The sequence below is a fragment of the Saccostrea echinata genome, unplaced genomic scaffold (assembly GCF_033153115.1).
Source record: "Saccostrea echinata isolate AGI-Se365-2 ecotype Australia unplaced genomic scaffold, CSIRO_AGI_Sech_v1 ptg000054l, whole genome shotgun sequence".
NCBI classification, from domain to species: Eukaryota; Metazoa; Mollusca; class Bivalvia; order Ostreida; family Ostreidae; genus Saccostrea; species Saccostrea echinata.
The window spans coordinates 27,645,664-27,673,663 of NW_026889803.1; the positions used below are offsets into that span (position 1 = coordinate 27,645,664).

At 30.4% G+C, this 28,000-nt stretch overlaps 1 protein-coding gene across 1 annotated transcript; it reads left to right on the forward strand.

Moving 5' to 3' along the window:
* Positions 1 to 20,665: 20,665 nt before the first annotated feature.
* On the forward strand, positions 20,666 to 25,623 carry LOC133206228 (homeobox protein caupolican-like). Its single transcript, XM_061342176.1, has 5 exons — positions 20,666 to 20,964; positions 21,265 to 21,495; positions 22,002 to 22,120; positions 22,867 to 23,216; positions 24,859 to 25,623. Exons 1-5 carry the CDS (start codon positions 20,911 to 20,913, stop codon positions 25,548 to 25,550), a joined length of 1,446 nt encoding a protein of 481 aa, XP_061198160.1. The 5' UTR covers positions 20,666 to 20,910; the 3' UTR covers positions 25,551 to 25,623.
* The last annotated feature ends 2,377 nt before the right edge of the window (positions 25,624 to 28,000 follow it).

Consider the following 28,000-nt stretch of genomic DNA (forward strand, 5'->3'; position numbering starts at 1 on the left):
AATTGAAGATTTGAAGAATAGTTTTCTTCATCTCATGTAGAAGTTTTTTTTTTAAAGAATATTTTAAAAAGAAAGAAAAAATAGGTTGACAAATAAAGGAGCACAATTAGTGCTCATCTTTCTTCCATCAAATTGTTTGAGGACCTGGCCTTCGGATCATAAATCAGACTAAGACCCAAGTTGAAAATTCAATCATCTGAAAGATGTTTATTTTTATCATCGTGAGCTGAAACTAATTTTTCAGCAGATTGGTATTGCAATGTTGAATGTCATCTTTTAATTTTGGATTTTTAAAAAAAAAATTCAGTCTGATTCCAGCCCAATACATATAGATTTTGACTTGTTTAAGTTGTTTCAAGACTTGATGCCTGATCTGCAAAAACTACATATTAAATATTGTCAATAAGGAACTCAAGCACCTTTTTAATATCAACCTTAGAGTATTTGTATGTAAAATCAGAATGGATATCCACAAGTGATTTAGAATATATATCGTCAGTAATTTCGAATTCATTCATGTATATAACATCTAGATGCAGAAATTTCCAAATTATATCTTTTTCTCTCCTCTTTTGATGTATGTGTTTTTGTTTTGTTAGGTGTATGTGTGTATATATATATGTGTGTGTGTGTGTAAAACCAAAGTATCGGTGATGCCAATCTGCATTTTCAATGCAAAGATTCATTCCAGCGGTAGTTGAAAAGATATTTTGGTATATATATTAGTACAAGTGTGTTTTAAAATGATTTGGTTGTTATATTTCATTAAAGAGAGATACTTAACATTTAAATTTCCTTCATTGCCAAAAATTCAAAGGGATTCTGAAAATTTTGCATAATTGAAATCATAAGAATCATAAGAATTTAAAAAAATAAATAGTTTGGCCACTCAGTAGGGCTAGTCATATATGGAAATAAAACGGACGATGACTACATTTTTCAGACTTACTTCCAGGTATAAATCATCTTCGCTAGCCAAGGTTTTCGATCCACTTGGCTCTCCTTTGGTTTATCGGTCCACTCCGCTACCCTTCACTTTATGGGGAGTGATCTTTGGCTAGCGATTATAGGTATAAATAGGATTAAAACCTGGTACTAGGCAAGATTGGTCGTCCAACAAATTTCACCTATTCGTCACAGTAGTGCCACTAATCAAGGTCTTTGGATAAGAAATATTTACCATAAAGATGATGTAATGCAAATTACTCAGCATAGTCCGCATACACGTCGAAAATAGGGGTAATTTTCTTGAAGAAGTATTTGTTTCAATGGCCGAAAAGCATATTTTTATTAAGATAACATTGTAAAAATCTACACTTAATAACAATAACAAGATTGTTATTTTTAATACCGTGATTAATGATTAAGATTCCAAATTATTAAGATATACATTCCATAACATTACTTAAAAATCTAAGTGCCGAAGAAAATGATTAATATTCCTAGAAAAATAAAGAATTAAGTCATTTTAGAGCAAAAAACTCCAAATGGTGTCGATGACTTTTCTTGGAGAAAAAACCTGATTTACCTTGAATAGAAAGGACATATATCAAACCCGACAGTAAAAGGTAAAACTTACATTAATGTCTTGTTCTCTTTCATCTTTATTCTTTATTCAGATACATACACTATAATTTGAATCTCATTTGTGTGTTTATGTAAGTTGTGAAATGAACATAATAATTTTTTTTTTAAATGTTTAATTACCATAACTATATTTTTAGTGCAAAGATACATTGTTTAATGTTCAAGATTACAAAACTATCTGAGCAAATGATTAAATATATAGCATTTAAATTTGTTTGAATGTTTTAAAGAGAAAATGAAAGAAATTAAAGAATTCTAGAAAGTGATTGTGAATTGATTAAAAGGAGTTCCATGTATTTTTTTTTATGTATCAAAGTACTTTATAGAACTTGGTAAAAGATTTTCGATCCTGGTTTTAGTGAACAGAACTTTTAATCTTATGAATATATAAATATAACTGATTTGTTATTTAAAAAGTTCACAGATCAGTAAATACTTGTAGATATTCGAAAAACTAACGACTGAAATCTGATGCAGAGATAAGCTTATCAACAAAATATGAATTTTTCCAGTACTTGATGAATTGCCAAAATTAAAAGTCTTGCAAAAATGTTGTTGTTTATATAAACCTACATTTATTTTCTACTTGCTTACGACTTCGCAGCGTGAAGGAACTTGATGATTAAAAAGAATAATTATAAGGAGCCTTTTCATTTTTCATCATTTTTTTGCAAATTCAATTTCCCATCAGGTATGCCCGTATTTTTATTGCAAATGAAATTTGTTCCTTTGTCGTCTAACGTGGGTCAGTTACCAGTTGACCAGTTCCTTGGTCAGTTACAGTAGAAACGGGGGGCGGGGGTCAGTAACTTTAACGCTCTGAGAAAACAAGGATCACGAGAGGGGAGTTTCCCAATAATTTTTTCAGTATATTCTTCACTGTAGAATACAGAGCTAGTTTCCAATTATGCCTCCTTAACTTAACTTGGCCCGTATATTTACTATACAATAGAAAAACGAATCCAATTTTAAGTTCTGCCCCTGCGAAAACTTGGGTAACCCTTTTTTTTTTTAGCTTGTCAAGAATTACCTGTTATCTGTTAGTTGCAACCCTATCCCCATCTGGAATTGTTTCTACAGGCCTGAATAAAAATCATCAGTATCTGAATTATTATTACTTTTTCCTGGTTTCTTTGTGAAAATTGATAGTATACAAAAGCTTGATATAAATGTTTATAAACCATCTTATCAGAAAATGTCTCTAATATCTTAAAAGATTATCATTTTAAAATATCAACAAAAAGAAATCATTGTATATTTCAAATACTATCTTTCCATCAAATTACTTCCATGTGGCATGAAAAGCTGCCATTTGACATGCTGTTCATTAAGATATAGTTTATGAAGACTATCCCAATATTATTGGTGGAAAGGTCATTCAGGGTCAAAACCCTGTCATGTCCAATCAAGAAATTAATTCAGCGTTCGTAAAGAGTTAATACTTCAAAGACCAACTGCTGCTGAGCACGTGCTGAATGTGAATATCACAGCTCGATCAAACATATCGGTAAGAGATAAAAAAGCAATATCTCTTCAGCTCAGCAATATATGGTATAGAGTGTGCAGAATCAATCTATAGAATTTTTTTTACTGAATTTTATTGAGAATATATGTAGATGGTAAACATTTACAAAATTGCTGATGATGAAACCATTAGCATGAGTCTTTGCTAAACTAATTTTACATGTCAGAAAAGAAACTATAAATTAAAAAAAGATTACAGTATTTCCAGATTTACAGACATTTCAACTCAATATTATGTAAATTTGAAATCAAAATCCCAAAAGCAAGCTTAAGCCTTAACATGAAAAAAGTTTCTACTTAAATTATATCAAAATTGAATTTCTCGGTTTCCTCATTTGGTCGATTTACATCTCCTAACATTATCCAGTTGTATAATTGGGCTTTTTCATTGGAATTTTGATCCGTTTGTCCAAATTGTCTTTTCTAGCTAATCACGGTGGTTCGATGGCGACATGTACACTTTCTGCTTAATTAGATTTGGACTTCTTTGAGCGGCCGCGTCATTGTGTGATTACATTTACCGGCACGTGTAGTACGCATTTGTCATCCATAGCACGAGGGCAGGAACAAGAGTTTACAGAAATAGAATTTAGATGGTATTAATTCTAGCACTAATCAACAAATTGAACATTTGCAAGACAAAGCCGACCGGCTTGGCATGAAACTCATATCCTTTTCAGTAAAACCTTGATGCCAACGAAAATCTTAAGTAAATCAAATAACGGAGTCTGATTATCGTGAAAGTGTCGTCTGCTCGCAATAACTACTTTCTGATTACTTTCTGTCGCTAATCATCGATATCACATGAAAACAGATGATGTCCATTTCTTGCAATATTTGCTTATCGAAATTTGCTGCACCAAATAAGCAATAATGTACTGTTAAAGAAAGACCAAGAAAATGCAATACAAAGAGAAATTTCTACACGGATGGCTTTGATTTTTTGTAAATCTCTCCTTATTTTCTTGTTTAATTCTCTGCATTCTAGAAGATAACGAATTAAAAATTTTTTAAGCTAGAATTTCGGTAAAACATTCTATGCAAACAATGTAAAAAAAGAAAAGAAATGGAAATTTTAAACAAATTTCCCTAACACAGCAGAACCACAGAAAGATATATCTATACGTACATGTACAATAATTAATTCAAAGAAATACAGAAATCAAGCAGACGATTTGACAGTTCATTGAAAACTCCCCCTCAACATGTCTGTAATCTTCTTATGCATTCAAAAAGAAAGATTTATAGTTCGTAAATCATTTTGATCAGACAAGATTGATTGAAAAATCATGCAAAACATTTGTTAGACTTCCTGGAACATTAGACAGTCCTCTAAGGTTGGTCGCCGGATGTTTTAGCTATTGGAGAGTTTAGCTGATTTCCGTGAGGTGGACATACATACCCGACCCTACACACCCTTTAGAGGCGGTTGCATATATTCCAATTAGCCTTGTTATTTTACGTTTGATTTGCATTTGATAAAGATAAAGATTGATAATTATTTTCTTTAGAATAAATTCTTACATTTTATTTTATTTATTATTTTTTTGTTTCACAGAGAACAGATTTGCCGTACTTTTTCGTCTTTAAATCAATCAAAACACCCCAAACCAAAACATAGCAAAACTAAATCATACAATTCATTTGAATGAGGCAACTTAAAAAGCAACGTGAATTTATATATGACATCATATGAACATGAAAATCAGAAAATAAACCCTGCCAAACCACCACCCGTCGGTTGATATGATTTCTCGTCAGCTCTTTGCGTACCTTGTAAAAGTGGTACGCACATTACAAATTTCTGCAATAGGTTTAGTCTTTATGTAGTAAAAAACTGACAAATAAAAATATTAAAATATTTACATTTTCCCAAATAATCTTGCTTTTATATTATATTTTATTGGATTTTTAGATACTTTCATGCATAGCAAACAAAAATCTAATTTGACCAGGTCTTGAGTGAAGTCAATATAAAAGATTAAATATTCCTATATACATCATTTTAATTTTTTATGGCTGTCTTTTATTGGAATTAGCCTTTTAAGAAGTAAAATATATTTTTAAAAAAGTCTTTTTGATAAATATTTTATATAATATTTTATTTTATAATATTTTATAAAAGTTTTTGCATTGTATAAAGTATTATCTTAAAAGCATTTTTGTTTTTACCTATATACCGTCTAATATAAAAGTACTGCGAAATACTATAGAAGATGAATAATTCATCTACTAGATATGATAAATGTGATAAGACATCTTGTTTTCTTGTCATACATTCATATCATATGGAAAGGTTGAGTTCAATAGCCATGACCTCTTGGAATAAGTTACTTCTAATACCGATTTAATTCGCTAGCTATATTAAGACAAATCTAATAGCCTATACCATTAAGTTATGTATTAATGTTTGCAATGATCCAATCATACCGAACGCCTTCAAGTGACGATTTCTTAACTTAATGATTGTAATTCAACACAAGTTGTGACTTTTTGATACAGTTTGGCCAATCAGCCAATGACATTTTTGTTAAAAAATGTATCTACAATTGTACCAATAATTCAGCTATTTATTGTTATGTCAGATATAATGAGGTATAACTTCGTTTTTTTCTTTTAAATTATGAATGATCATAAAAATAGTAAAAGGAGAATTAAAAAATGCTAAAGTGAAGAAAAAAAACCGAGAGAGGAACATATTTAATGAATATACATATTGCTGATAATTTTGCAATTATTTGTAATCATTTTGTGCATTATCTTGCAGTATCAAAGTGCCTGTCTTATACGTATTTTTGATCCTTGTTTGTCAGTGCTTAACATCTCACCGGACTTACTTCCTGTCTATCGATGGAAACAACAGAGAACATAAGGATAATGTTAGCAGTAGTAGTAAGTTTCAATACGTCCATTTAACGGGGGGGGGGGGGGGGGGATTTTGCTATACTTTACCACTTGATGTCTTTATATATATATATATATATATATATATATATATATATATATATATATATATATATATATATATATATATATATATATATATATATAAACTATTTAATCTGCAAAGATTAAAATAAAAGTGCCTATATCCTTTAAACTACGAAATATTTTGCAAAACTTGTATCTTGAAATCTGTAATGTAGGAACTGAACTAGATGATCTTTTATGGGTTTTTTAGTGAAACGCAGTGTTGTATTTTGTATCAAAAGGAAATATTTGATAACATCACCCATTTATGAAACGTCCCAAATCGTTTCATTATTATTGTATATAGAAGTTTCAGGAGAGATCTGTTACGACTTGAGTGTAAATCTCCTAAAAATCATACCCAGTAATATTCTTTCCCAAATTCAGATTATCATGTAAGACTACTACATATATTTTATATTGCATGTTAACATTATCAAGCGAGTTCCCCCCGTCTTAAAATAGTTTGTTTATTTGTTTATATGCATATGATTCTGTGTTCACCGCAATATTTCGCCTGTGTTTTTTTTGTTTGTTACAATGTCATTTTTCTTATATCCATATTTCCTTGATATTTTGTAAAGAAAGAAAATTAAATAAATAAAGAAAAAATGATTGAGTTCTATTCATCATACCTAAATAATGTCAAGTTTATAATTTTGAATTTACAGGGTGGCAGTAAATACAAAATTTACTGCTTCCTGGTCGTAAATTCAAAATTTACAAAATGACAACTCTGTTAAAAGATACAAAATCTAAGCATTGCAAGTTTAGTTATGTGCTATATTGTATCCTGAACAATAAAATATTTTTCCCTTTTTATGTTCAATTGAATAACATTACTAAGTATAAAAACAAGACATGCATTTCACTACTTATACTAGACACTTCGTGTCCACTGTAGATGAACATGCACCACAGCTTACTTGTCTGTTCTTATACGGATCCACGGTTTTTTGTCATTGATTTTCTCATTCTCATTCTCAAAGATTACAAGAATTAAGATTCAATGAAAGTCCGTATCTAATGAATAGAATAGATAAAATTTTTATCTAATTTTATCATTAACTAAATTTTTTGCAGCTTTATTAGCTTAACATTTTGTTGTCTTTCTTCCATAACATTCAGCTATAAAAGTGCTTTAACGATGCATCTTAAGTTATTGTAGCAAGGCAGATCAAGGTCCACAAAGACCAAAAGGGGCTCAAAATAATTTCCTAATTAAAACTAACGAAATTAAAATTTCTTAATTTAAAAGCAGAGAAATTGACCTTTATTTTCTACAGACATAAATTTCAATACCTAAAACACATTTTGTCTGTTTCCTTTCACATCAACGCCAAAAGACATAACATCATTTGCCTTTGATACATGAATGACGTTATGTTAAAATATTTGTACAGTAACTAATAAAAGGTGCATTTATCATTTTAAGCAGCTAAAAAACCATGTTAAATTTTCTATTTTAATTTATATTTAATGAAAATGCACGAGTTTTGAATAATTAGTAAACTGAAATACCAATCATGTAGTAAAAAGTAAATTTATCTTTGTTGTAATTATATTTGAAAATGACATTTTACATAATTTTACTATTCCAGGTTAGATGTAAATGTCACACTATCCATTGGTTTCGGAATTGCTCCCCCCCTCTCTCTCTTTTTCTTTCTCTCTCTCTCTCTCTCTCTCTCTCTCTATGAAGTAAATGGAAGCTACTTATCCTCATAGAGGATTTGTGAGAAGACATGAAAAATAAAAAAACGAGAACTGCGACATTTAAAAAACGATGAAAATTAACTTTTCAATATTGGTTTCTTGAAAGAAAGAAAGTAATGAGCACTGTTGTACACCGTGAATACATTTTCTTTTCATGTATCTTTGTTGAGCTTTCTTTGTTTTTTAAAATTGTTTTATTAAAGCTAGTTCAATACTTATTCACTGGCATGTTCACTGATAATCAAGTATATATAGTTCAGTAATCAAAATCCTTTTAAAATGAATTACTTAATTATAAACATTAAACAAACTGATTAAAGTCACGTTAGATAATATGGAATTACAAGTTAATCTGAAGGTGTGGTACTCATATTAAATGCATTTTATTGTCGAATTGAAAGAAAGAAGAAAAAAACACCAAATAGCCAGATAAACTTATTATTAAAAACGTCTCTAGAAATAGAAGTAATAATTTTTTTTAATTCACTCATAATTGTCAATCACACTTGCTTTTTTATGCATGAATAAGCAGTTAAAAAGAGTGTACATTTAAAATCTAATTAGAACATAGAATGATCAGAATAATTATTCCACCATATATGTCAAATTTGTAATTAACATTGCATAAAGGAATTGTTGGAATAAAGTTGATTATTAATCTAATTAGAACATGAGAGTTATCAGAGTTATCTATTCTTTTAACATATCAAACCTATAATTAACTATCGTAGACAAGATTTGTTGTATGTTTTTGTCACATAAGAATAAACGTCGACATCAGACGAGAATAAATTGAAAGTACAAGGAAACAGAAGAAAAGGTGAGAAATTACCAGTAATTACCAAGCAATTAATACTGATGCAGTATTTTAGTATCCAAGCACAACTTTTAAAAATGCAAGGCAGATCCGGTATACAGTTCTTTATTAACCTTGAGCTTTACAGCTTATCACTACAAATAAATACTTAACAAATTTACATGTACAAGTAAGCTAACAGGAGAATGTAATGACTATGTACATTTGATGTGATGTAGACAATAAATAATTTGCCATAACTTTTCAAGTGTGTATGCTCAAGTAGACAAATTTACTTTATACAATGTATATTTAATGCACAATTTACGGGATTCAACACTTGCAAATTAAAATTTAACATACAAAAGGGTTTTTTCAGAAATGATATATTTTTGCGATTGATTTAAGCAGTACAAAATAAGATAAAATAACATAAATTGAATACGAAAAATTAAGAATTTAAACAATACAAATTATGAGCAGAACCAACATGAACCCCAGAAACAGAGGTAGGACAAGGTGCCATGGTTGTTATCTTTCCTTGCTGACCGGGTCACGCCCACCGTGTGCCCCTTGTCATGATCGGATAAACGTAAAAAATATCAGTAGAAAATTCATTGTGAAAATAATGGCCTAACAATTTTTAATGAAAAACGTCAGTCAACATTCGACCCAACGACAGGTTGTATTTGCATTGCATTGACCTTAGAATTTGCAAAATATTGACTTTAAGCAAGATCGTTCATACCCTTGTATCATCAACTTATTTGTTAATAGTCTGCTTCGTTTTATAAATTGTTCCTACGTAGAACATGCTCTTGCGTATCTAAAAAACTTGGAGACATAAACTCTATATGCAGGTAATGACGGTATATTGCTACAGAAATAAGGGAAGTAAATGATAGGAAAAAAGTCATCATGTTTACCATAAAATTTAGTTGTCAGTTTATCATCAATGCCTTTCTCTAGTAAAACATCCAAATATGAAACAAATATGCCAGGCTATGTGGTGTCTTTTATTTCGAGTTCAAAGGGATAAAGCGAATCAATGTAGGAATGAAACTGAATATTATTCATTAATAAAATATCGTCTATATATCTATATGTTAAAATAAAGGCCACGGCAAGAGATTTCTTCTTTTCATGTACAAGTTTTAAATAAATTCTGCTTCATATATAAAAACAAAAAAGGTCTGCTTATAACGGGGCACAATTAGTACCCGTGGGAATTCCAACAGATTGCTGGAAGACCTGGTCTCCGAACCACATAGATATTATCAATAAGAAACATTTTTTTAACATCAACTTCGAAGTAGTGTGTAGAATCAGAATATTTTTAACAAAATAATTTTGCAAATGACCAATGGCAAAGTAAGTAAATTTACGAGTTCCTTTTTTATTGAAGAAGCAGTCAGTCGGCTATGATTTCAAAAAGTCCCGTCTTTAATTCATTGTGGGGAATGGTTGTGCAAAATGTTGAAAAGTATTACGTTTTAATGCTATTGATTTTGGTAAAACTTTCGTGATTTCAAATTTCCTAAAAGTCCTTTGGAGATTTGAGTATCCACGTCTTCTCGAATATATTGTTTTACAGTACTCCTGAAGTATCTATGTTGTAAACAGACCGTACCAAATTACAATCGTTTACTTCGTTTTGCTTCAAAGCAATGCCCCAGCTTTACGAACATATTTACTAAGTGTTGAAGTAAATTACTTACAGAAATAGCGTATTGTAAAACAGGTCTTTTTTAAAGATTTCTACGGATCAATTACACAATTTTTCATTCTCTACTATCTTTTTACCATCAATTCATTATGATTCTGCAAACATATATAATAAAGAATAATAATGAAAGAAGTATGTTTATTGGAAAAGTTTATGTAACTAAATATCACTTTGAAGTCAGCTATGCAAAGGTACATATGTATGCTGTGATGTTATTACAAAATTAATTTTTGAAAACAATGGTTATGCCAGAAGAAACAAAAGACTTGTTACCAGCAACATAAAAAATAGTAATGTAAAGCAAAAACAAAAGAACGAAAAACAAACAAACAGCCAAAACAAACCCAACAAAAAATTATAAAGAAAAATATAACGAACAGTAAATAATTAAGTTAACCAAAATAAATAAATAAATAAATAAATAAATAAATAATCAGTAAACTTTAACTGTCTACTTTCCCTGAACAATTTCTTCTGAGATATTCAAGCATTGTATAAGAAAGAAGGAAAAGAAAAGAAAAACAGGAAACTGGAGAAGCTGATGAAGTTAAAAATGAGACTTGCTTGAAATATTGTATTCGACATTAACCTGATTTATGATGGTTGAGATAGTAACATGGCATGGATGCCACAAACCGATAAAACCAAGATGAGGAAACTTTTTTGTTTCCTGTATAATTAATGTCACAAACAAATACTGAAAATATTTTCCTCACTCTCTGGATTGTCTGAAAATAATGTTGTGTTCTTTTTTAAAATTTTTACATGGGCGATTTCTTTTACCAGCATTTCCTCATATGTTTCATTCTCGATGTTCGTGATAGGAAATTTTACTATGGCAGATAGCGGCCGTCATATTACAATCTAAGAAACTTTCTTTTGTACATATACAAATTGACAAAATGTATATGTACAAAATACAGTAAAACCTTTGCTAATCATGTTTAAACTGGTTTATATCTTATACAGTAACTTGATTTACATTTACTTACTGTCTTTACATATTTGTTTCAGCATGCTTAGACTAGAGTTGGTCTTACTAAACTCATTCTGTCTTGAAGTGGTCAATGGGTGAATTTTATCTATGATCAGATAAGAACTAAATCAATCTTCACATCAAATTTAGCTTAAAGACGAAGGTATGTTTCACTTCGAATATTTTTCATGACCTCGTCCTTAACAAGAAAAGTAGTATTCAAATGAAATTTAGAATTTGGAAATGAAAAACAAACAAGAGGCACACGATTTCGCATCCTTCGTCATAGATGGAAAAAATATCAAAGAATATAATTTAAAAACAGATTCGAAACATATTTGGTGATTTTTTTTATTACAAGTACAAATACGGAAGGATATACATGCTTCATAGAGTTGAATAATGAACATTAATTAATTACAATTTTAAAAATGTTCAAGTACTTTTTACTAGTTAAGTTTTTAAAAGAAGGCAATAATTTCTAGAAAGCGAAATTTTAAGTACATCGTCAAAAGAATAAATCGTGTCTAACATGACTTACAGTTCAATATATAACAAGGAAACATCATAAGAAAAAAAGTTTTTGATGTTTATCGATGGGACTTAATTTAGATGAAAATATCCAATTTTCAGAAATTGCTACCTGCATAGAAACAAAAAGAAGAGATTTTTTCAATCCTTTGTACACATGCGCGTACCAGGCTCTGCAAAACAAGAAAAATAAGAATTTGTTAGTTTTAGCAGAAAATTATGCATTTATATTAGAAATTCTGACAGTGTACTAATCATTATTGCTTATCTTAATAAATTAGGTTAATTGGGTAAGACGAGGCCATTGAGACGAAATAAAAACTAATAGTTTATTAATAAGCAACGAGACGAGATCTCCATTGTACAACATTCCAAGAATTATTTTTAAAATATATAAAACAAGAATATTTTAATTAAGCACCCTTGCGATTACGGAAAATTTGCAACAATTTTATATAATATGTATTAATAATAGACATAATATAAGACATAAAAAATTTTCCAGAAAAAATTATCTTTACATATTCTGACTTGTAAGGATGTATGCATGTCTTAAAAACTGTTCATAAAAAATTCTGAAATTATGACATCAAACATCATGAAGCTCAGCCTCTCTTTTTTTTAAGTTTGGAATTTTTTCAACACCAAACAAAACTATGAGAATTTCTTCCCCCATTACTCTGCTTCAGTGACCAAGAAATTGTTAACATTTTGACATAGAACCAAACGCGACTGGAGATTAAAAAATACAGTAAACAATACACCCATTAATTTTCCTTCTGTAGCACTTATTTTTTCCCCTTTTGTGTTTGCTATCAATATGGCCATATTTAGAGAACTCATGAATTTTTCATCTATTTCATTAGCTTTTAATAATCCACATTTCTCTTGACAATTAAACTCTCAGAGCGGGAGGAACAGTTTAAGTTTTTTCAATATTAGTTTTCAATAAGGTCTGACAAGTTTGACAAATTGTGGTTTTACAATTTTTCTAATTGTCCGACATCATGTCCTTATTGCTGACGCGCTGAAACAATCTAGGGATATTTTCAAGACGAAATTCCCAAAAGATAAAATACCGTGTTTCTTAATCCAATTCAGTGAGTAGAACTGGAATAGCTATGCTAATTAGACGTGAATACGATCTGAAGTTTTAACACCTTTCATTAGATTTACGCAAGTTCCTTATATTACTGCTTTAGAATGCAGTCCCAGAAGACGAGTTTGGATGTTACACCCAATCTAGAAATTGGCAAGTCTATAGACCCCTCGACAGAATGCATAAATAAAAACAAACGACCTTTTATAGTTAGGCATTTCATTTGGGACATCGTATTCCTTTGTCACTAATCAACAAGATCTCCTTGTGGTAATGGTGCATTAAAATTGTCGTTTTGCCCGGAACTTTCAAAATGTCTGCACCAAAAATTATAAGCTCTTTTTAATTTTTAAAAAAAAAAAAAAAGAATGATGTGGAGAGAAAATTACACATACAAAGCACATTCAATTATGAAAGTTTGAATCAAATGTATCAAAAAAGCCTACTGAATTTGAGAAGGTTACAGATCTTGTTGCTAACGTGAAATATCCAAAGAACATAAAAAATAAAGCAGAGATTTTTGAAGTTTAACTGCCTATTTATCACACACAAACAATGAATACAACAATAGCCAGGAGGTAAAAAAGCTATAAGTTTGTCATCATTGTGGTATACACTTAGTTGTCTATTGCAGAACTCTATTGTTTATTGGGCCCATATTTGACAACTATCAACGATTTCACAATTTTTTTTTTGCTAACGATCAAACATTACAGCGGCTTCAACTAAGACTCTAAGGGAACGTGATGGGGACCTGACTTGAAGGTTTGGTCCGGTAAGGATATAATAACGACTTTCTGTTTATATTGCGGTCTCAGTCATTTGACCTTGGCCTGCCGTTCAAATTGAAGTTCAAGTAAATGGCACAAATACAGAACAAAATTTGTGTAGAAATGTCAGTTTGGAAAAATGAATAAGGTTTATTTCAAAATTTGTTCACCAGTTTACAATTTCCTTTTGGTTATGTATTTCGAAGTTATGCTGAAAAGTCCATTGAAACAATACAAATTTGGAGCAGAGCAAACAGGACCTCTAAAAACATCAGAGGTGGGATCAGGTGCCATTGAGGGGTAAGCATCCCCTGTCGACCGGTCACACCCGCCGTGTGCTCATCCGTTCAAAATTTTCTCTAATTACTTGTATAAGTTTGTTATGCAACAGTTTTATAAATTGTGACTATCATAATGTCTTTTTGGTAGTTTGAAATATGATCCGAAGTTACTCAGATGTTATAAATGATGACCTATTGGTTTGGATCAATTTAATATAAAACCCAGAGAATTATATTTTTGGAAAAGTAGAAGATTCCCTTTGAAGAAAACTGGAATGATACATATAAATGAGTGTATGGTGTACTAAAGTTGTGTATAATCTACATAATTCTATCAGATAGATATATCTGCCAGAATAACCCAGAATAGAAAAAGCCATAAAGCTAAAAGGTCATGAGGTGACTGTATTTCTTGTCGGACAAAATGGAGATTGCAGTGGTAATTAGCACACTGGACAAATAGAACAGAATTTTTGTCAAGTTTAACGTCACTTGACGACACAAACTTGATATGTTAATTGTCTTCACAAGAATAAATCGAAAACCTTACACCTTCAACTGTCCAGGCAAACACCCTGGGATCTGGAAATGCGTATTAAGTTTTCAATCAGGGGCAGATAATCGCCTGTCGATTCTCCTGATTGACGACACTCCAGCGCGAATAAATCGATGTCTAGTATTTGGCTTTGATTTGTTGTCTTTTTTGTGCCATGCGACCAGATAGACGCTTCTTGTAGCTGAAATCCCTCCGACAATGTTTACACAGTACTTGCTAAATTATCCACTAATGATAGTATGGCGGTATAGGGGTATTATTAACGTGCATTAAATCGCCATATTGACGCGAAATCCGCTTAAATGCATATTGTTGAGGTATCGTTTTTGATAAATGAAACATGATGAAAAGGTCATATCATACATTTACACTGCATGAGATCTTCCTTTATTGTCCATGGATACATTCTGATTAAAAAATGTGATATAACTTTATCATTTAATTATTTAGGAAAAATAATTAAGAAAACAAAACAAACAAACAAACAAAAACAAAACAAAGCAAAAAGGCAAACAAAACAAAATGATACAAATTAAAAGAAAAGGAAAAGAAAATATTTAATAAAAGGTGACTTGAAAGGTTTTGATGGTAAACAGGAAAACAAGAAAATAAATAACGTGACTCAGCGTTGTCTTTGGGTAAATAAAGTTGTCTGGCTTTTATAAAGACTATGAAGCATCACTTTCATTCATTTTATGGTAATACTAAACAATCATTTTTGCATTTTGAATACAAACTGAATTTAAACAATGAGAAAAAATGAAAAGGCATTTAAAATGATAGCTATTCATAAAACGATACATGTAATAATTTTTTTTTCTATTTTGTCAATTACACTTTATTTCTAATTTGTAGAACCAATACTTTCTGGTAAGATCTGATTGATATCATGTCAATAAAACATTGATACAACAAATCACATGAATTTGCAAAATCTTACAAGATTGATGGCCTTCGCCTCTGCATGAAGGAAATAATCAAATATGCGCTCCAAGTTAAAATATGTGAAAATTCTTTAATCAAAACGACGAAAATTGTACATTCTATTAATAAGTCAATAAATTATTATACAATTTATTCCTGCACTTTATCAAATAGCTTCATCTATAAAGGAAAACTTGAGCTAATCGTAAATCAGTGAAAGTAATTTATTACATTTCATTTTAGTCTCACTTCATACCGACGAGTTTCGTATCGTGTGCATCCATTGGTGATCTCGGTGATTTCGTTACTTCCATCGACAACTATATTTGGAATTTTCTGGATGAATGGAATAGTTTTGCTTTACTATGTATCAATTCTTTAATTGCCAGCCTTAAAGTACTTTATCAAGGCCATACATTGCAAATAAAGGTGATGTCTACATCTTCATTATAATATTTAATTGCAACATCATCTAAGGCGTTAGTATGATTTTTACTCTGCATTTCCGTAAGGAGAAAATATTTTAGATATGAGCAATTTAATTTTCAAAAATTTATTTGAATATGAATTGGAGTTTCATTAACATATCCCAATATTACAGTGTTCATTTATAAAATATTTGTAATAAAATTTTCATAATCTTGTGTTTTCTCCTTTTCTCTTATATTCACTAACTTTTGCTCATTATTTTGAATCTTTCGGTAGATGAGATGTCATTTGCTTTCTGTTCACTAACTCTTACATTTTGCATAATTCATCCATGTATACTGATGTTTTTTTTTAGTAGTTTAATTATTGTTTTTGGATACTTGCATGACAAGATGAAAAACTCATAACTGAAGAGATATGTTTCCATTATATTTTTTTTAACTGTTTTCTCTTAGCTCTTAGGGCTATAATATTATAGATGTACTGCATACTTACAAAGTATACTTTTAGTAGTTGGAAATATGATTATCGTTTGTCGATATCTCGACTGCCAAAAAATCTTACATTTTCAAATTACTTTAAGAGAAGGCACTACTCATTCATTTTACAATTGCAGCTTAGAATAATTCAAAAACCATTTTGTGTGAAAAAAAATCTTTTCCCCTCGAAAAACTCTACACCTGTCGAAGGATTTTAATGAAAAAGCTGAATTTTCAATTGTCATATTCATGACACACTTGTCAAAAGAAGGCATTTGTAAATCAATAAAGAATGAGGTTTGACATGTCATATTTTTTCTTTCGATTTGTTTCCGTCAATATTAAACAGGCATCAAATATGATTTGATTGAATAGGATCATGTACATACATCGGGACTTTGTCACTTAAGCTAGGCCGCGTGAGAAAAAACAGATTCGGCTGTAGGCATGTGCAAGCCTAATATTTGATCAATTTAGTGTGTCAAAAATTAATTAATTCGTCATTAAAAGGCGAGAAAAATATGTATCTAATGCCAAGTAAACAGATGCGAATCGCCCAAACTTTGAATCTCCATTCAAGTGACTAAGAGCTCATTTATATTTTTTGGCATTGCAAATCATATTGACAACTTTTTTGTTAGGCATAGTAGTATTCTTCTGACCAGAGCACAAATCTGAAGTTTGAATGTCGAGGGAAAAAAACGAAACAAAGAAAATGGCAGTTATTGCAGATTAAACCGTATGTTGTACATGTATGTATTTAACATTCAAAATAATAAGGCAAGCTTGAATCATTTTCTAAAGACTACAGAATATGCATAAACGCATCAAAAACTATCAAATCTCTTTAAGTATCCTCTCACTCGTCGATATGGTATCTATTACCCATCCCTGAAAACATACGTTCTCGCTTTAACAGAATTTATGGGAAATAAACTTTTGATTAGGTTTTACCGGAAATTGACTTTGACTTAGAAATAGCCTTATGACGCCTGTTTAGAGATTCTGACACTTTTTTGCAGAGTATTATTGTCTTTCTGCTCACGTAGCATCATGTTGCTTCCGTTTTACAAGCTTTTGCCGCACAAGACGACAATTTTGATTACGTCATCGTTTTCTGTTTAGTATCACTTAGTCAAGAGCATTAAAATGTTTCCGGATCACTTTCTTATCCCCCCCTTTAATTTGTTGGTGATTATATTCAATTTAAATGTTCAAATATCAAGATATATAAATAAATTTTCTTATCAAGCCTACTGATATATTGGTTAATTAATTTATATATGTTTATACAAACAAAAGAAAACGATCTCAAAATTCATAAGTTTGAAAGAATTTAGTATCAAAAAGAAAAAATATACCACATCGCTTTCAATTTTACTCTAGAAGTTAATTCTTAGAATAGAATAGACGACCAAAGACGAATTATTCTGAGTAGCATATACTTGAACTTTAAAATTATTCCTGAACTTTGAAAAAAGTATCGAAATGTTACGACGTTCAGAGAAATACCTTTTTAAATGACAATGCAGCATTCATGAATTCCCTATTTTGATTTCTGTGTGATAATTAATAATAATATCAACTAGGTATTCATTAAAAGTATTTAATCTGGTCATATTATAAGGTAGACCTTTTTCAAAATATAATTTTTTTTTAATTAAAAAAAAATTCCATAAAGAATTTCAATTCCACACATGAACATGTCATATTACTGTTGACGGATTTAACTTTCATAATGCGCATTGTCTCCTTGTTTTAACAACAGTCAATAACTGCAGTTCTTGTAACATATTATTAATTAGTTAATAATTAGCATAAAATCATTAATCTTTATTTGTTAATGTAATACTCTCTTTCTGCAAAGTAATTCCACCCACTAACATTCTTTGTAAATCCATTTACCACAACACCGAGGTTTTTCTTTCTGTCAATAAGACTGAATAAACAGATGATGGAAAGATTTTTTTTGAATAAATAAAACTATAGAGCTGAACTTTCGATATAATTGGTACATTCTTTGATAAGGAAATTTCGTTAAATGTGATACATTGAAAAAAGTTTACAAATCATCCTCTTTTTTGTTTTATTCAAAGGTCATATAAGGAAATCTTTTTTTTTTATAATACTTTTGAGTGTATGCGATAAAAGCGTGTTTTTAAGTTTTGTAAATATTTAAAAAATTATACATATTTTATTCCATACCAAGCACCTTGTTTATATATATATATAAATATAAATATATATATATATATATATATATATATATATATATATATATATATATATATATATATATATATATATCCACAGTGGTCGGTAAGTTAGAGATAAAATTAAAAAGAAAGAAACACGAAAACGTTAAGCATTTTCATTTTAAATCTTCAGAAGTTTTACGTGATACTCGTTGTAAAGCTTCTAATATTGGAATTGAAAGTGCTTAAGCTTTACTTAACGTTTTCATATGCCTTCTTCTTTTTTTAAATATATATATATATATATATAGAGAGAGAGAGAGAGAGAGAGAGAGAGAGAGAGAGAGAGATGAAACATCAAATAATTTTACGTATGTTCGGTCTGAAAAACAAATACTGGCATCATTATTTCAGGGAAGTAGCGGTTGGAGTTAATTAGAGGGGAACACCGCAACTGAACTGACAATGACGAGCTGAAATTTCGACCTTTCATGAATACGGTTCTGTAATGATAATTGTCATACAGAAGATCTTCTTTATCACCGAATCACACCTGTGAATATTTTTCAGGGTTAATAAGAATCAATTAAGTATTAAGTTGTATATTTCACCCCAAGTTAAAAATATTATGATAAATAAATCGTTGTATTTAATCTTCCGTAAACTGATATTTAAATACAATCTTTATTCATGAAAAGAATCACAAATGTGAGTGAAATACTGTTACAGTTCATAAAGAGAATGTCAATGAATTATTCTCAGATATACAGTATTACTAGTAAATAACACGTATAATAAAAACTTTAAAAATTTTTCAAAGCATAATGATAGCACAAACTTATTTTTAAATATTTTACAACAAAATAACGTATTTTTATACAGTTATTGTAAAAAAGCAATCGAGATCTACAATAGCATTCTACAATTTATTCACAAGATTAATTAAATAGCATTTCAAATAGCTTCATTTCATAAACTAACAATTACGTCTATCAATGTTTACTTAATAAGATATTATGTATACATGTGTGTACATTTGTAATAAATTACAACACAAAAATATTTTTGATATTAAAAAAAAACATGACAAGTAAGTATCAATATCTACACAACTGTTCTTTTCAATTGAGGCTGATTAGCTTGTCTTCTTTCCTCGTTGCCCTCCACCGAAAGTACAGCGTGTTGATAGAAATCTTGTCAAGTTTTTTTTTTTTTAATTTTTATTTATCCTGGAATAACTTATAATCCATGTTATTAAGAGATATACACATCTCCTTAGTATAATTGTTACTATTTTAAAATGAAAAGAAAGATTATTTGAGTGCAATTTGAAATAATTTTATGTTAATTATAGATTTTAACGTTTTTAAGATGATGATTTCACGGTGCTTCTATATCTTAAAACCACTAAACGAAGCACCGCACCATGGAACCATCATCAACCGACAAGCATTCTTAATAGATTCACATACCTGACAAAGCTGGTTGTACTTTTACTGTGGTATTTATGACTTTTTTATTTTGTCATGTAATTATATAATTACATATTCAATGTGTCTCTTCTCATTTGTTCAGAATGGCTTAATGACATGCAAGTATCTAAATATGGCGCGTCGAAATCTCGAGACGTATCTTGAATGAAATACGACGAATCCTTTTGATTCACTTCATCAATGTTATTTTTTCACACAATAAGTTTTCAAAAGTTTTTAAAAAGTATTTATTATATTTAATTAAAGACTGTTCGTATTTTTTTATTTTGAATATTGAAACATATTTGTCAATGAAAATTATTTTCAAACTTCAGATTTAAAAAGTAACCAAAAATCATATTGTATATTATTTTAAATTCAAAGATCAATTCATAACTACAGGTAGCCATGAATAATGTCTAAAATCTAGAAAATAATAAGAATTCAAAACGTTACAAGGATGAAGAGAAGTGTGAAAATGCTTATCGATACTAACGACGTGGGCGGAGAATCGCTACGCCCGTCTTTCACAACTCTAGAAAGAGGCGGAGCTCAGTATTAAAATTAGGTAAAGGGATGATGCTATGTGAAACAAAGACCAATCACGGTTCAAATTTCTTCAAAAGTATAGTCAAATGAGACGGAAGTTAGCAGGTTTACAAAGTGTTTATGGGTCAAAAACTTTTACAGCAAAAAACCCATAAAGGCTTATGTCCAACTTTATCACTTGCATATATGACAAGTCGGTGCGGATGTAAATATGTGTTAGTTTGTAGTTGGAGTTCAGTGCAGAGTGGGAATACAAATTCTATTTTGTGTGAAATCCTGAGTTAAGCATTAATCAGCTAACTACCAGTGGACACTGGTGTTAAATACGATATGTCTATTTCCCAAGTTGTTCCTTTTCCTATTCCAACTGGGACTTCAGCACAGGTAAATACTTTTTTCCATTAAAAACTCTACATCCTTAACTTTACTTTCATTTCATTTTTACTAACCTTTTACCAGAGATAGTTTCTTTAAAGATACATGTTTCCATGTTAAAGCATCAGTGCTGAGACCTCATCTAGTTTCTTTTTTCTCTTTTTGTTATTTTTTTAAACCTGCAATATGAAAACAATATTGAAGTAAGATTGTACCTTTATGATATTTTTCTTTTGAAGTTTCAGCATATCTTTTTTTTATTTTCAAACTTTCCTATATTTTTAAATTAAACATGTCTTTTCCTTTCAGATGACCAAAACCCCAAGTCCAACCTCTACCAGAAGCTGCTGTGAGAATGGCCGTCCAATCATGGCTGACCCTCACACTGGTCAAACTATCTGCTCCTGCCAGTATAACCCAGCCCTCTTGGGCTACTCTCGCCTTGCAGGGCTTCCTGAGGGCGTGTATGGGAGCCCGGCTTACACTGCACAAGGACTAGTCCCATTTGCATCCGAAGGATCTGCATTTTATTCGCCTCTTGTAAGTGTACATATTTTAATATGATTCTGTAAAAAAAGAAAGACATTTTCAGTGACTTTTTATCATTAATAATTTTTACTCCAAATATAACATTTCTAAAATATATAACAGTAACTTACCTTATGTGAAAGCTAAGAGAAATTTTCAGATTTTTTTTTCAAAAATAAAAATTAATGTAGAGTACTATTGATATATAATAGTTAAAAAAATTGCATTTCTCTTTCACATAAATTATTTTAAAATTTTAGAGATTGTTTGAAAAAAAAATTCTGGCTCACTTTATTAAAATATAAAAACAGAATCAAAATATTTACATAATTTGTAAAACAAAACACCTCTCAGATATTCGTCTTATTTCAAAGACATTTCAAGAGTCAAAAGGTGAAGAAACAAAATGTCGAAATAATTTAGTTAACCATTTCCTTCAAAGGGACATTAAATTTTAATAAAATTTATTAACATATTTGTTTTTCGTCTAATTAATATTGTAATTTCTTTTTTTATAGACAAATGGTCCCTATGATATCAAAGAAGCAACAGAAGCATGGAGGAGCCTTGCTGCTGCCCAACCCGGGGCTTGCTTTCCGTACGATCCAGCCATGTCTGTTTATCCTTATGGAGCCGGGTATGCATCACATATCAACACAATCACTGAATTTTAATGTAACAATAGACAAATAGGGGACTGCACACCTGTATATCGGTCAAGATAAGATTTCTCTCAATGTGCGGTCATGATAACTGAGACGCAATTGTCAAAATGTGTGCCTTCACTTGTATTTCATCGGGTGATACGGCGTTAAAAAACCCAGAATTTCAAGTATTTACTTTTCAGCGGATGCCATTTCTCAAGTATTTCGCATATTTTCTTCACCATCAATCTTTATAAAATAATGATATTTTTATGTATCATATTCAATTATCGTTTTTGGGGAGTTTAATCGTGAAGATAAATCAAGTGATTAAGACTGGGTGATTGCTATTCTTTATTCATAAAGACCAAGTTTGTATGCTTCATTGAAGCTTCCCATTTAGTTTTACACGGCAGTTGATGTCTTCATAACCACAATGTTAAACCGGGCGTTAACACCGATAATCTCTATCTAAAAGCTTAGAATAGCCGACGTTCGCTTGATTAAATTTTATTTATCAACCTTTTATTGTTATGATTTTGATGAAAATGACAATCGGGGAATATCAATTTCGAACGAAATCACAGGAGTAAAGAAATCTGAAATGTGCAGGTTGTAAAGGCCCTTTTGTATCATTACATAGTAATTATTAAGCAAGACAATTTTATATTTAGTCAGAATTAGATATGAGAAATAACAAAATGGAAAATTTTACAAAAAAAATATTTATAATTTTCAGATACGGGGGAATTGACTTAAATGCACGACGCAAAAACGCAACCCGTGAAACCACAAACACGTTGAAAGCTTGGTTATATGAACATAGGAAAAACCCCTACCCCACAAAAGGCGAAAAAATTATGTTAGCCATCATCACAAAAATGACTCTCACACAAGTCTCAACCTGGTTCGCAAACGCTAGGAGAAGACTTAAAAAAGAAAACAAGATGACCTGGTCCCCAAGAAATAGATCTGAGGATGATAACGACGATGATTTAGACAATGAGGATGATGATGATTTGATGAGGAAAAATGAAAATCTTGTCGACAAAAAGGAATGTACAAATAAGATAGAAGAACCTGCAAAAGGTAAATTAAAATTTTACTTACTTAGAATTATTTATTTTAATTTGAATAATATTTTACAACTGTACTTGTATTAATTTGAATTGCTTTTATATGCGACTTTTGAATATTCAAAATTCATGGGTACTTAACATTTTATAGCTTATGTTAATGAAGATAAAAATGAAATGAGAAGCATTGAAATTGTATCCCAAAAACTAGATATGCTGCATATAAAATGATTGCACAAAAAACTCTCCTTTAGGTGTTATGCAACTTAATTAACATTAAACAAATGCATTTATAAATAAAGAGTCATATACCGAAAACCGCAGTAATAATCTTAATACAGAGGCTAATTAACTAAAACTCTTATCAAAAAAAGTTTCTTTTCCCGAAAAGGAATAATTTAGATTAAAGTTGATGACTTGTTTAACGACCTAATAATGTCATTTTGAATAAATGAGAAGTTGATTAATCAAAATAAAAATTTAAAAATTAGAAAGAAAAAAAGAAGAAAGAAACCGATGATGAGCCTTTGTTTATTTTTCCCGTAACGATTCAACTCGATAATAAAGATTTATCATGATGGCTATTTCAGCTTCGAGTCGGTTTATGAAGTTCACCTGCATTATGAATAATGTAGGGTTCTTTTGAACAGACGGTTTCATGGTCTCGCTGTCAAAAAATACATAATTCATAAAGTGTCTCCGTTGAAACAATAAAAGCCGATAAGACCTAAATAGAGACCAAACTTCAGATTTATAAAATAGATATTTCTCCTCCAAAGGAAACTTTTTGAATATCATTAGTTGAGATTTTAAGCGATAATTATGACGTTTTACGCTTATTTACTGGCAGATTTAAATCAATTATATGCCTCGAGGATTTTCGGATTATTGCTATCGATGCTAATGAATACAGAGTACATACCATTCGAATTTATTCCCCAAGGATAGAAATTGATATCTTTGTTTAAACAATTATAGCAATTCTAATACCCAAGGGAAAACAGATTAAATAATGAATATCGCATATTGAAAATTTCATTTTTTAAATGAATTTACTGTATTTTAATATTTATTTATTATATAACATTTTCTTGTTAATCATTTTACTAAAAAAATATTTTGGTTCCAGTATTTAAATAAAAATTCCCAATAGTTATTATAACAGCGTAAAACATTTTTTTAAATAAAGAAGGTTATTCTATTTTTATTCTTCACTGTATTAAACAACTTAACCGCATTATGCTAATGGATGTTGTAAAACATGTATAATTATATCTTGAATAAATTTGACTTCAAATTTATTCCATGATTAATATACAATGGCAGAGACTTTAATGAGCAACAAGTTAAATGTATGTAAAGACTAATTAACTTTGTAAACCCCGTTTATAATGTGCACGCAAAGGTTAAATTACGTACAGTAATTAGTCATTCCACAGACAAATGTACACCTCCATACTAATGGAACATAAAGGTTACAACAAACCCAAATTACAAAATTTATACTTGGATCTTCAAAATATTGCTCTGTATAATTTCAATTTTTTTTAGACCCTCCCCCCTTAGAAATATTGACACATGTACTTATCAGTTGATATTTATTTTGATTTATTTGAAATAAAATTTCTATGAATTAGTTTTCTTTTATTCCACAGATCGCGAGGAACGTGAAAAAATTATTAGCGTGGATGAGGACGAAGATTCAAATCTGAGTTTTGAAGACAGGGACACGCGACAAAGAGTCGATTCATTGAGCTCGGAGAGTGAAAGTTTATCGAATAATATTCTTCGAAGGGAAGCAGATGCAGCATCTCCAAATCTAAGCATTGGCGAAGATTCAAGATGCAGTGATTTGGCCTCTCCTACATGTTCAAACACCGCCACATGTTCACCAAAACCTATTAAAACTGACACAAATTCTAGCCAGACTCAAGACAATAGATCTAAAATTTGGTCTGTGACCCAGTTTCTAAATTCGTCTTCATCCGACGACGAAAAGGACGAAGAAATGAAAAAACCAATTGTGACGTCATCAACTTCAAGTCGAGGCTCCGTAGTCCCTCATAGTGCTTCGGACTTGTATTACCTCACATCCTCTGCTAGTCATATGATGAGAACCGGTCGCTATGGCGGATTTGGTCCCTACCCTAGTGCTCTATCACTGGCACATCCAACACTGTCCTATCCCTATATCCTGTCCTCCCACGCTGCTGCAAAGAGTTCATTGGGCGGATCTCATTTTCCGTTTTCCGGGCCGGAAAACCTGTCCAAGTCTGCAGACAAGCTCGTAAGGTCTTCTAGTTCTTTATTTTCCCCTGCAAGAGACATTGATGTTGTTCGTCCCTAGTTAAATTATTTTTAATACACTATTACAATGTTGTTGATTTATTATTAAAGTAAATGTATGTTTTATCTAAAAACCGAGTTGTTATATTTGATATAGCAAAGAAAAAGCAAATGATATAATTGTATTTGTAACTTATCACATTACATGTATTTGTGGCTCTGTAAATAGGCCTTTTTTATGCTGGAAGAAAAGGAGAAAGTGTATCAATTTGCGAAACCACCCATTTTTTCTTTACAATGCAGACGGTTGTGTATTTTTTTTATACGAAACAAGATATTTATGGTTGAAATAACATTTCATTGGAAAAATGGTACATATCACAAGAAAACTATTAACGTCTTCATGGGATTTTCTGATGTGTGTAAGCGGTCTGTTGCGAATATAAACCTTCGCATCTGTGTAATAGACAAAGGGATATTGCAATGAACACTGATGGAAATTTGCCCGAGAGGAAGTCAGATGTATTTAAATACGACAAATATTGAAATGTACAACTATGTCTGAAATTTTACAATTTTATAGGGCACGATTATGAGATTTCTCTGAGCAACACATTGAAAGTATAAAATGTATACATACCAGAATTAAAACTAAATTCTTGTACAAAAATAGATATGAAAAAACAATGCATGATCGATTCATTTTTAATACTTCTAATTAATACACGTACAGACGATATATTTAAATGTTCATTATACTAAACAAATATATTTGTATTTTATTGGGAGGAAATAGCTACTTTGCCTTATGTGACGTGGTCCAGCTGTTACAGAAATTGTGTGTAAAGTTAAATTGCTTAAAAGTTTCATACACAAGATACAGTGTCGCGCTTGAGTGAACACAATATCCTTATCTGATGCTTAACTCTGATAAAGAATAAAATGAAAAAAAAAAAAAACTATCATTAACACCCCGAAAGGAAATGGATTAAAAATTGCCAGAAAAGGCCACTTACAAAAAAAAATATCCTCATTTGCATTTTCGGAAATTTATCTTAATCCATTTTCCATTGTTATGACCCTAATTCTTTCGTATGGTAATTGATCTACTGGTATTTCATATAAGGATGTCTAAAGCACTTTTTTATTATCATTATTTGGATAGATCTTTCAAAGGGATTCCAACACCTGTGGATGTTATGAAAAAATATTTAAGCGAGGTATTAGTGGTAAAATTTACGTTAATGTAGGGCGATCACGGGAATTGTCCATAAAAAAATATTTTGCAAGATTATGAAAGGAACTTTTTTTTAAACTCATGCACGTAACATGCTTTTTAATGACCGTTTTAATCAAGACCGTGATGTAGAACTGTACTTATTTACTGAAACTGTCACAACTTCGGACAATCAAATATAATACCATGATTTTATTCTATATTTACATGTTAATTTTAAAATAAACAACATCTATCATTTTCTTACAAACGACATCAAAATAAATATAAATAAAAAGAGTCAGGTTGAAAGGAAAGGGAAGATACATGACATGCTAGAGACATTTAAATCATCTCTCTGGCGTTAATGGAACATAGAAATTATCTAATTTACAATATGTAAGCTTTCATTATCCCAACCCCACACTGTCGTGACAAAATTTATACCCCAAACTAATTATACAAATTTTCGTACAATTTGCGTACAAATGACAGAATGGAGTGTAATTAAGTCTTACCGAATAGAGGGATTTTGTTCAGTGAATAAATAAAATCTTATTTATTAACTAAAAATTATTTATTCCTAATGGGAAACTAATGACCAAAAGGCATGGAAAATTAATACTTGATTATTTTTTTCTTCTCTTTTTCGATACGCTCCTTTGCAACCAATGATACTTACGAGTCAAGACCATATCACATGACATGCGGGTTGATATATATGATCTATATATCATGGCCTTGTCAAAATGAGACCAGAGACATATGATTTTGGAAGTGATAAACAGGCATCAGCATGTAATGTCGTTGTTATATAAAATAATGGAGGACTCAGGTGTGCTTATTTGTCCACAGTAATGGGGCTTGTCCTTTGATCATGCCTACCTCAGCCGCTTCTTCTTGACAACGACTTCTCACCGAAAGTGTCCACAACTATCTCTCTCTTTTACCACAACCTGTTTAAAATGTAACATCAGGTCAGAGTAGTTCAGCCTTTAAGAAAAACGAGAATTAATAACTTCATACGTCTCCAGACAACTTGTGAAGAGGACGTGATTAATGGAACATCAAAAATAGTTTCGCGAATAGAAAAAAAAAATGTGTTCGTTCTTGTATTGCGATCTTCTTTGTACCAGGTAGTTTATTAAAATGTACATGCAGCTATAGAAAAGTTGGAAATCATAAATAATGTGCAGTTTTTTTTGTTGGTTTTTTTTTTAATATACGAGAATTCCATTCCTACTTCATGACGTAATAATGATCTCCACTGAATAAAATAATGCACGCATTGATTA

Bases quoted from the DNA above. Each gene is read 5' to 3' on its own strand.
- LOC133206228 (XM_061342176.1), top strand. From the start codon at position 20,911: ATGTCTATTTCCCAAGTTGTTCCTTTTCCTATTCCAACTGGGACTTCA. The intron at 20,965-21,264 runs GTAAATACTTTT...TTTTCCTTTCAG, and splicing joins CAACTGGGACTTCAGCACAG to ATGACCAAAACCCCAAGTCC. The intron at 22,121-22,866 runs GTATGCATCACA...TATAATTTTCAG, and splicing joins GTTTATCCTTATGGAGCCGG to ATACGGGGGAATTGACTTAA.